Genomic DNA, 11,554 nt, shown 5'->3' with positions numbered 1-11,554 from the left:
AATTAGACATATATTTGATTTTGTCAATGGAGGAGTTTGTGCTGCTCTTCACAGGGAGAAGAAACTTGGTTGAGCTCAAAAAGGTAAAGACAGGGAAGGATGAAAGCTCATTACCAACACTACTACTCTCAAAATACGATGGATATTGAATAATCCCTCCTCTGTCTTCTTTTAACAAAAACTGTATGAATGCCCTCAAGCTGAGGTAATCTCTTTTATTCTTTAAAATCCATTTTAGATACATATTTTCCAGCATGTCTCTAATGTCAGTGGTAGTATTTTTGTATCATTATGTTGACTGAAGCTTGCTAGGGAAGAGAGAGTTTTGGACCTATGCATCTCACAAAGTCTCTTAAGTAGCTCAGTAATTTGTGGGAGGTTTAAGGTTTGTTTTAAGAAAAACAACGAAACAAAGACAAAGCAACAAAAGGCCCCAGAAAAAAAAAAAAAAAACAAAAAACAACCAACCAAATGACTGCCTGTGTCCTGAAAAGAAGTTCATGCCAAAACTGTTTTTCCTGAAAATGGCAAAAGGTAATCTATGTAATGAATGAAACAGGAGGCATGCAGGACAGCATTCAGGCTGAATTTGAATAATGAAAATCTGAGGCCTGGCTTCAATAAAAGAGGCTCAGACTGTTCACCTAAGGTGACTACAGGATACCTGGAAAAGACAAAATGAAAACCATCAATGTCTGTCTTTCTTGTTTTGGGAACAGTGGGCCACCCTGCAGATTGAGGAGGGAGTAAAAAAGCAGAAGACACTGGCACTTGAAAGTCTAATCTCTACTGGTAAGATCCCTGAATGAAGGTGATACAGCACTATTAGTTTTCTAAAAAGGCAAATAATTAAGTTTCTTATAAGAGAGTAAACTGAAATATCTATTGCATCTGATGTTAAGTAAGAAAACTGGAATGGCCGAATGGAATTTGCTGGGCAAGTAACTGCTGAAGTTACAAACCAACAGAAGAGACCTTAAGTATGTTTTAAGTAAGATAATCTGTGAATGAGTTTTATGAATAAAAGATGTGGGTAGAAGGACATTGCTGATAAGTGTTTGGGAAGCTGTCCCCATTTTCATCAATGTGTTGTACTTTCTGACTCCATCAGCTCTCTCTTTACAAGCTTGGGAGAAATTAGTATTCTTTGCCCTTGACGTTGCTCTCTGTGGATTCTCTCTTGCTTCTAACTCCTAGCATGCAAAATGCCAGGTTTTCTCAAATAAAAGAGCTACACTATACCAGGAATCACAATTACAATTTGCACTCTTCTCTAGACACAGGGATAAAATATGTGAGAGAGTAGGGGTGTGTGGGTTTTTTTTGTTCGTGGGGTTTTTGTTGTGGTGGTGGTTTTTTTGTTTTTTTTTTTTTTCCTTCCAAGCTATTTTTCCTTTCTTTTTTTTTACTCAAAGTGGACTGGGTTAAGTTCTCATAATATTCTTTTTACTTGTATGGCTATTTTTAGTCATAATTCAAATAGATTCTTTTGTTTGTCAGTTAATGAATTTCAGGTCTGATGATTTCCTGGATACAGAAGAGCAGCTGGAGGAAACTTTTGTGATTCTGATTGAGGGCAATATATTGCTTAAGATAAATTAAATGTATTTTGAATAACATATATTTAATGTAATTCAATATCCCCCACCCCAAGAAAGAAAGAAAGAAACAAAAAAAGACAAAGCCAACTGTTAGCTAGCATGAATCAATGCAATTTTGGTCACTGTAACAAGCCAAATAAGAATCTGGTCTCAGAGTGACCTCTGCAAACACCACTGAGACTTGCTGTGTGGCTGGCCTATGAGGCATAATTTCACAGATACGTAGTGTGAACATGTTCCCACATGTCATTGTTCCCACAAAATGAATTTGCGTTGCACTGTGTATACCTTTGGGAAAAAATCTAGACTCTTCAAAATTTATTGGTAATGAAGTGATTCTTAATGCAGAAGGAATGGGGGAAGAGAGAAGGCCTTGAGAAAAATTACCAAAGGAAGGTTTGTTACAGCTGGGAAAAAGCAAAACTAGCCAACAGCAGCAAGAACAACTACTATGTAAACATTGTCTGAATTTCAGTCAAGGCACCAGGAGGGGTCTGCAATCTTGACATTTCTAGGTGTTTGTATATATTTGTTGAATGACAATGAAGTAGATGTTGTGCTCAAGTTTTTATTTGCAGCTTGCTCTGACTGCTTTTCTCCTTTTTTCAAAAATTTAGTAGTGTTACATGGCATAGGATTAGAGAAGTTATCAGTAGAACTAAATGCCAGTATCTAAATGAGGTGTAACAATGCAGTTATGGTGCTTGGAATAGGAGGACAGCTATTTCTAAAAAGCATGTGTATTCACTCTTTTTGGAATCCATATTGACAATTCCTCTGTGTGGAAGGAAGGCTCATCTCCTCATGCAGGGATTATCCAGAGACAGGAAACCTCCATGGAAGAGGAGATTGCTGGCCAGCACCAAGGATGCTTCAACCTTGCTGATGTTATGTACTTCTCCAAGAAGGGGTGTGAGGCAGTTGCAGAAGATGAAGTCACCCAACGATTCTCCTCTGAGGAGCTTGTGTCCTGGAATCTTCTCAGCAGAACAAATGCTAACTTGCACTATGTCAGCTGGCAACTGACTGTTGTGTGGATCACTGGGATCCTAATTCGGTATTGTCTCCTGTTGCCCTTTCGGTGAGCCAACTATAATTTGCTGGAATCAGTTTTCCATATTCCTTTATACAACAGACAGGAAATAATATGCTTTTAAAATTTCTTATTCTACATAATTGTTGTCATCTTAAGCTGCATATGCCTGTCTGTTAACTTAGATATGTTTAGGTTTTGCTCAGCTATTAGTAACGAATTAGGTTTAATTTTAATGATTACATGGTAGCTTACTGCTTGGGGTGGAAATACATACATAGATTTCTGGATAGGTTTTTAAAAATGAAATGCTAGGTCCCGTTTTGCACTGAGAAATCTCCCCTGGATTAAAGAACACCAGCTACTGCTCACTGTTTTCTTTGAACATGATGACTTCCTTATTATCATGTGGTAGCTTCAGATCAAGGCGTGCAGGATTAATTGAGTGAAAACATTCTCATATAATCCTGTTGGCCCTAACTGGTTTGTTTGTATTGCTAGTTAGATGTTATTAATGGTGGAGGGAAGCATTGTGAAATGGATCAAAGGGTGCATAAAAGCAAAGGGTACAATAAAAGCATTTTCTTGCTTGTTCTTCCAGTTTTGCTTTTTAGCATTTAATTAAGATTATTTTGCTTTCTAGTATCGTCTTGGCTGTTTTTGACATCCTTTTGCTGGTATTGGCCTCTACAGTAGTGGGACAGTTTCCAAATGGCAGGTAGGTTTCTGCTGACTGCTCTTTCAATTCCTTTTTTGTTTCTTTGAGGATTTGACTTAATGTGTTGGAATAAAGATCTGCTTGAGTCTGGAGGATCAAGATCCCTCTGCTGTAAATGTATAGACCACTATGAGAGAGAGTATGGAAATTGCATCTGAAAGTGGGCATGCCATGTAAGCCAGATAGATGGTGGAAGTATGTCCTTCAAGTAGAAAATATATATAGTATGTTCTATATGAGTCAGAATAGGGCAAGTAAATAATCTGTCCTGAGTAAGTCCTTACTGAAACTGTGAGACAGTTATGTCCTGTCTGTGCAAAAAAAGCCTGGAATGTGATTCGCTAGTTAAATATTTTTATATTAATGAATTCCAGAGAAAATTTATAAATCAAACCCCTGACTATTCTCTGCTTTGAATCTGGTGGGTTTAGAACAGATTACAGTAGAATAATGGACCAAGAATATCTTTGGTATCAAATAAGTTCTTCCTGTGTGGCATTGTTAATGCAATTGAGTCATCTTAATATGGTCTTTGTAATAACAGCTATTGGGAATAATTTGGGGAGTTTACATTACATTGTTTTATGAGTGACTGCACAGAACTGGAAATGTTTGTGTGGCTTCATTTATTTTAGGGTTAAATGTTTTCTGAGCAACCAGATTCAGATGCTTTGTGCCACTTTAGCGATCCGATGTGTGAGTGGTCCTGTTCATTTCCACAACAGGTGAGTGGTGCTGTCCTGCTCTCCTCGGTTTGATGTTGATTTCTTACAATACCTAATGTCTCAAGTTTCAGAGCAGGTTTCTTACTTCATTGCTGTACAGATATTCTATGATGGTGCAATGTGAGCCAAGAAGCTGTTTAGACCATCTAGGCTCTGTCAAGATGTTTGTGTGCCCTTTTGTGTTTTCTGTTGTGTTTTGGCAAGGTATGCAAAGATGGAGTAACACCATGTTCTTGATTAAATGTATTTTTCTCAATGTTTGCCATGAACATCTTAGAGTTGCATGCAAGAGTATGGCCATAAAATGTTTGACTGTTCTATTAGCCAATTTGTTTGGTAACTAATTATTCACAATCTCTCCTAAAGTAAGTTGTCAATGGTATTTTCAGTAAGTTTTTGTAATATCTTGCTTAGTGGTGAAGATTTATCTAATGGAGTCTTCTGAAATACTTTTCATTTTCTGCTTTAGAAAACAATCAAAATAATGCTCTAGTGCCTTTACTTTTAGAGTTTTAGTGTCCAAGTAGCCTTTGATGTATATCTCTATAAAAGGTAATGATGCAGCTAAAATGCCTACTCCAATGAAGACATTTTTCTTTAGCTAAAAGGAAACCACTTCTGGGAAATGCCAAAACTACTGGTATGTGAAAAGACTCTTGAAAGAACAAGGAAAGACGAGTTATCTGCTGTGTTGTACTGACATAAATTTTAATGCATATCATAGTAATATTAGTATTTTAAAATGTTTTGTGTTCTTCTGCTTTCTATGGATCTGCAGAAGTGCTGTATGCCTAAAATGCCTTTGTCACTGAGTCGCAGGTGTAGATGCATGCTTGCTGCATGGATGTCCTGGTTTGAGCCAGGATGAAGCCACTTTTCCTTTTACTGATTTTTTTTTTTTTTTTTTTCCCCCTTCAGTAAGCTTTCTTTTAACTAGTAGCAGACTGTTCCAACTAAGACTGATAATGGTGGAATGTTTTTCTAACTGCTGGGTCTTCAAAGTTGCACCTTCACTCTGCTGGCTCAGACACTATGGGGAGATCTATGACCCCCCATAGGAGGCTGAGTTAGACAGCAAAACTGGCCAGAGATATTCTATTCCAAATATCTACGTAAGCTCAGAGGAAGGTCAGAGATCACAGTAGACCACCTTCTTCTTCCCTTCTCTTTCATCCATGGACGGAAACCTCCCTGGATGCCGGAGAACTTCATCCTGGCTCAAACCAGGAGAATGGGTCACCTGATGATGCCTGTAGTCTGGAGAATAAACAATAAGTAATTACTTTAATGGTTGTCACTGCAGGGAAAACAGACCACAGAAAGGAGGCATCTGTGTAGCCAACCACACATCTCCATTAGATGTTCTGATCCTGGCCAGTGATGGATGCTATTCCTTGGTATGAACAAGAGAGCTGGTAAATATAGGTAATGTTGAGATATCTGTAGATGTAGTGTTGGGTAACAGGATAAACTTAGTGGTAGAAAGAGCGGGACTTAGTATTCAAACTTGTGTTCAGGACTGCAAAATAAGACATAGGCAGGTGTGTGCACACCTCTGACTGAGAGGACTGGTATCATTTGTGAATCAGCTTAGAAACTAATACATCTGTGTTCAGAATGTTATCATTAAGTGTCTGGGTGTTTGCATTAGTAACCAGTTTCTTTTGGGTTTGCAGGTTGGCCAGGCACATGGAGGGTTTCTGGGACTAATTCAAAAGTTATGCACGCAAACCAGTCAGCATGTTTTGTTTGAACGCTCAGAAATGAAAGACCGTCTTCTGGTGAGGACAAAGTAAGGTAGTAAGGTGTTTGCTTAATTGTCCCATCAGGTCGAGTAATTGTGAAGTGTGAACTGAGATTGTTCTTACCCTGCATCTCTCTTTGGTGAGCAGCTGTAGGTTGTCATCAGTATAAGGTTTGGAACTGCTTCATCAGTGAAGGTGCAGGTGTAGGCAATCATCTACTGAAGTTCTGATCATTTGACCTGTAGCTTCTGGGAATTTCCACATTGCCACTATTGCTCTGTCTGCCACAGGCAGAAGCTGGTTCATTCAGTTTTGAGGCTGATGATTTGAGTCATCAAGACAGACACCTAAGTTCTGTCAGCACACCTGACAGAGTCCTGCACCTGGGAAGGAACAACAAAATGCACCAGTACAGGCCAGGAGGTGATCTGCTAGAGAGCAGCTCTGTGGAGAAGAACCTTGGAGTCCTGGTAGACAACAGTTTATCCATAGGACAACAACGTGCCCTTGTGGCCAAGAAGGCCAATAGTATCTTGGGGTGCATTAAGAGGAGTGTCTCCAGCAGATTGAGGGAGGTTCTCCTCCCCCTCTACTCAGCCATAGTGAGACCTCACCTGGAGTATTGTGTGCAGTTCTGGGCACCCCAGTTCAAGGAGGATCAGGGATCTACTTGAGAGGGTCCAATGGAGGCTACAAGCATGATTAAGGGACTGGAACACCTGCCTTACGAGGAAAGGCTGAGAGACCTGGGGCTTTTCAGTCTAGGGAGGAGAAGACTGAGGGGGGATCTAATTAATGTCTATAAATACATGGGGGCTGGACATCAAGAAGGCAGGGACAAGCTCTTTTCACTTGTGCCCTGTGATCGGATAAGGGGCAATGGATTCAAACTTGAGCATAGGAAGTTCCACCTCAACATGAGGAAGAACTTCTTTACTGCTCTGGCAGGGGGGTTGGTCTTTGAAGGTCCCTCCCAACCCCTAATATTCTGTGATTCTGTGATCTGCTTCCCAGATCATCCCTTTCCTTGGTACATTTTTTATCATCTCTGAGCATTGAAGCTGGATATATTTGCTCTGAATACAGGATAATGGGAGACTGATGGGGGGTGAGGAGGGATAAATAATAATTAGCAAGGTACTACCTCGCTGCTAGAAGCTGGAGGAACATCTTGGAGAAGTATAGTATGTTTTGTTTCCTTAATGTGTATACTGCTTTCCAGACCTGCAGTATTGATTTGTGGCAGAGACAGCATGTTGGATTTAAGGATGTGAACAGGATTGTCTCATTATGGCAGTTCTTACATTTTCAGAACAGAGACTGTTCTTAGCCATCCTAAGTCTTCGTGAAATAAGGTGCAACACAGCTAATGTTAAGTAAATATCGATGGCAGTTTGTCCCTAGAAAAATAGGAAAGGTCCCTCTGTGCTGGACTGTTCTGCCTTTTTCTTTTCTTTTTTTGGTATCTGATGTTTTGGGTTTTTTTTTTTAATGCAGACTGGAGAAGAACTGCATGCTCTTGAGTCATAGGAAAGACAGGTGTCTTGGAAAACAACAGATTTTGTGTGTCAGTAATCTGCTTGGTAGTAATACATTTGGTTTTAAGTGATGCAGCAAATGTGGTAAAAGAGAGACCTATATCTTAACTAGATGCAGAGAATCATTAGATGCATGTAAAACGGATGTTATGAACCTAGAAGGCATGGAAACTTGAAATATAGAATATATTTCAGTCAAAAGAAGAGCTTGACTGTGTTTATAGCTGGACCCTGTAAAAGATAAACATGAAGTGATTTTTATATGCTCCAAGTACCACCATTCTCTGGCTTCTTGTTAATCAAGTACCACCATTCTCTGGCTTCTTGTTAATTGAGTTAAAATGGTGAAATAAAGCTGTACACAGTTTTGTAGAAAACCTACTTTTGCAATTAGCAAGAGGCTTGAAACTAGCACATGCTGGCTGAGGCAACTGATGGACAACAGGCAGTTGGGCTAGGGCTTTTTTTGTCCTATGCAAGAGGTAATGGGTGTTTAAATTCTTGACAAAATATGAGTCTTCTATGTAAATGAAGTATACACTGAAATTTTATTTTCTCTCCACAGAATTAGAGAACACATTGCAGATAAGGCCAAATTACCCATTTTAATTTTCCCAGAAGGTAGGAAACAACTATATTGATTTTATTGCTCTTCTCACTTCTTGCCAGTGAGTACAGTTTATTATACCCAGTCTTTACAAGTGAGGTGTTTGTTTTCGGTCTGTAGAATTAATTGGCTCTTGTGAGGTGCTGAAAGTCAGCTTCTAATATTTTTCAACAGTTTTATGACAGTCTGTTTGCTTTAGTGTACAGCATAATACAAGAGAACAGGGTCTTGGATTATTTCACAACTAAAGCTTGCTTTCTTCTTTAGCAGCTTAAGTCTCCTTAAGACTGTTTAGGATTCATTTGCTAATACTTATTTTACAGTGGATTAAACTCTTAATCTGTTTTAATTCTGGCCAGGTACCTGTATAAACAACACATCAGTAATGATGTTTAAAAAGGGAAGTTTTGAGGTAGGAGGGACCATCCATCCAGTAGCCATCAAGGTAATGTATCTGCAGTTTTTCAAACATGGATTATTTGCAGAAACTTTTCATGTCAGAGAAGCTGTTCATGTGTAAGCCTTACAAAGGGTTTTGCTCTGTGTGAACAAGATACTAAACAAGCCCTCAGAAAATGGAATCTTTTCATGGCGTGCAATGTCTTGCAGTACAATGGAATGTGGGAAATGTTACACTGAGTAACATTAATATCTTTACAACTGGTTGGAAGCAACCTGAAAAGCACAGTTGCAATTTCTATGCTGTGTTCTGCCTGTTTTTTCTGTCATAGGGCTCTTAGTTTTTTTTGTGCTCTGGGGACAAAGGCATTTGGCACTTCAAGACCTTCTGATTAGCTTTAGCCAAGTCACCCTAGCTCTAGATATGTTAGTTGCTTTTTTTGGAACTATAATGTTGCCTAATCTTATGGGAATTGTTAAAAGTGGTATGAGCATTTTCAAGGAATCCTTTGCAGTTAGCATATCTGTAGATGGCAAGTCTTACATTTTGAGTGGATCTATCTGGTTCTAGTTGTGATGTGTTTCAATGTGTCTGTCAGTTTGGGGTCCTGCATTGCTCATAAAGGTTAACTGTTGTAAACTCATAATAAATATTGAAATGTGGAGATTTACTCTGAATGTACTGCTGCTTTTAGGAGGTATTATTAGATTTGCCCCTGACTTAAAGTTGAACTGTGGCTTCAGGGCTAAAAAAGGGCAGCTTATATGATTTAAACTAAGGTAAGCAGATCATGCCCTTTCACTTACTCTTCTTGTCTTCCAGTATGATCCCCGCTTTGCAGATGCGTTCTGGAACAGCACAAAGCATTCCATGATCACTTACATTTTTAATGTCATTACTAGCTGGGCTATTGTCTGTAACGTGTGGTACCTGCCTCCAATGGTCAAAGAGGTACTTATGTTTTCATATGTTTTGAAAATGCTTGTAAAATGTCTGGGAGGATGTCTGCATTACTACACACGGTGTGTTGGTGTTATGTTGTAAATCTCTATTGACAACTTAATGAACAAAGGCCAGAAAGCAACACTGTAGTCTCAAAATTAAGTGAGCATGGATTTACATGGGTTAGTTATCTTCAAGTAAAAAATCCTCTTGTGGATATTCAGACATGTCTGCGCTATGCTCCGTGTTGCTTCCAAACAGCTTCTTTACTTTTATGCAACTGTCTTGCTTTCCTGGTCCCGGTGATGAGATGTTAAAATGTGGTTTTATGCTGAAGGATTCCTGCCTCTCAGCCTAGCACAGACCTCCCTTTTTTACTTCAGAAGTGATGCATTGAGTCAGGCCTTCTCTTCACTCCATACTGGGGTGCTTCTGCCTTCTGTGTCCCTCCTCTACCTCTATCTGCACAGCTTCCTCCCACCTCTTTGTTTCTCATCTGTGTGTAATATCCAGCTAATCCTTTGCCCAGCAGCTTTACCACACAGCCTTTTAACCTGCTGCCTCTGAATACTGACCTGATGTCCATAAAGTGGACATTGCTGGAGCAAAGGCCTTGACATAGTTTGGTACTGCCAACCCTGGTCTCTGCTCAACCCTAGTCTTGGTAGGGAAGCTCCTGTAGTGCCTGTATCTTCACTTCTCTGCAGTTCGGACATGCTGACTCCTGTGAACTCACAATAATTCATTGATCCTGAATGCACTAGGCCCCAACCCTATTCAAGGCACCCCACGTCCTCCAAGGTGATCCTGTTGGTGTGTTCCTGGCTTCAGACTGGTACTGAAGTACTGGGAGCAGTTGCATCTCCTGCTCAGGACGGACTGGTGACCTCATACTGTATGATGTTGGAGATCACCCCAGAAACCACAGAGCTTCTCACTTAGTTTTTTTCAGCACCAAGTGGTGGCAAACCAGGTGTTATTCCCCATGACTCACTGGATCTGTCCTGCAGGTCACATTTAGCTTGTGGGCCTGGCATAAACCCAAGTGCCTGCTCTCTGAAAAAAATATCTCTTTAAGGGAGATGTGAAGAAAATGTTGAAGTTGTAAAGCAAATAATTTATAAGTTTTTTGTGTTTTGTTTTTGTTTTTGTTTTCAGGAAGAAGAAGACCCTGTTCACTTTGCCAACAGAGTCAAAGCTGTCATTGCTGCTCAAGCAGGAATGTCTGTGCTTCCTTGGTAAGAAGCAAAAACGTTGAGGTTGCATTTTAAACATATTTGGGTGTTTTGTACTCTGAAATGTTAGCCTGGAATATTTTAAAACTTCCAGATTTCCTTTGCTTGAGCTGTAGTCCATCACCCTTACTGACTCTGAGTTAGAAAATACTTTATTCCTTCAACAGTTGTACTAGAATAAATAGACTAAGAGAAATGGAACTGACAGGTGTCTCTAGCCCCCAGGCAGTATTTGGTGAAAATAAAATATTTGCCTGCTAAATTATGAATTGAAGGAAAGGCATTGTGTTTGTGGCAAGTTTTGGCAGTACAGATCATTGAGCATTGTATTGCAAAATCCCACATAAAGAGTGAAAACTGCTTTGACTACATAGGCTAAATATTGTTGTGTTTTCTGCCTAGACCCTGAAGTGAGCTCAAGGATGTTTCTTTTCTGTATCTTTCAGGGATGGGGGACTGAAAAGGAAGAAAGTGAAAGAGTCTTTCAAGGAAGAACAACAGAAGAAATATTGCCAGATAGTAACAGAAAATGGATCTGTGGGAAATGTTTGTTAAATTATATTTATTTAATTTAATTTTTCTGTGACTTGTCTCCACCAGAAAATGGACAATTTTTTAATGCCACAACTGACATATTTTCTGTTTCTGTAATATATTTTGTATATGTCACAGCAGGGAAACCATAAAGTATTCAATAGGGATATCATTTTAGTAATAGGAAGACTTACAATATACTTGTAAAATTCTCTGAGTGAGAAGAATATGCAATAAAACTACTTAGGTTCACTAAAAACAGTTTTTAAAACTGTTGTTAGCCTGATTATACTGTCTTCTGCTTTTGCTGTATCCCTTTATGTGCTGGTTTGTATTATACAAATTAAAGCAAACCTGTGACGTCACCTCATTTTCTGTTGTAATTATTTCTGGGCAACCACCTGCTTGTGTTACTGTTTGATGTGAAGGCTACTGATTTGCTCTCTGACAAGCCCACTCTCCAGAAATAGAGTATG

At 39.3% G+C, this 11,554-nt stretch overlaps 1 protein-coding gene across 1 annotated transcript; it reads left to right on the top strand.

The window, feature by feature from the left end:
• Positions 1-653: 653 nt before the first annotated feature.
• Positions 654-11,312, top strand: LOC127384192 (glycerol-3-phosphate acyltransferase 3-like; the record flags this gene model as incomplete). Its single annotated transcript, XM_051618276.1, has 11 exons — positions 654-792; positions 2,412-2,682; positions 3,278-3,352; positions 3,988-4,077; positions 5,381-5,474; positions 5,754-5,869; positions 7,926-7,981; positions 8,327-8,412; positions 9,190-9,318; positions 10,468-10,547; positions 10,991-11,312. Coding segments are annotated over 11 exons (1,245 nt in total), but the record flags the coding sequence as incomplete, so codon positions are not given.
• Between the last annotated feature and the right edge of the window lie 242 nt (positions 11,313-11,554).

This window comes from Apus apus, chromosome 4 (assembly GCF_020740795.1).
Source record: "Apus apus isolate bApuApu2 chromosome 4, bApuApu2.pri.cur, whole genome shotgun sequence".
NCBI classification, from domain to species: domain Eukaryota; kingdom Metazoa; phylum Chordata; class Aves; order Apodiformes; family Apodidae; genus Apus; species Apus apus.
The sequence above is the reverse complement of the archived record's forward strand: the minus strand, read 5'-3'. Positions and strand labels throughout refer to the sequence as shown.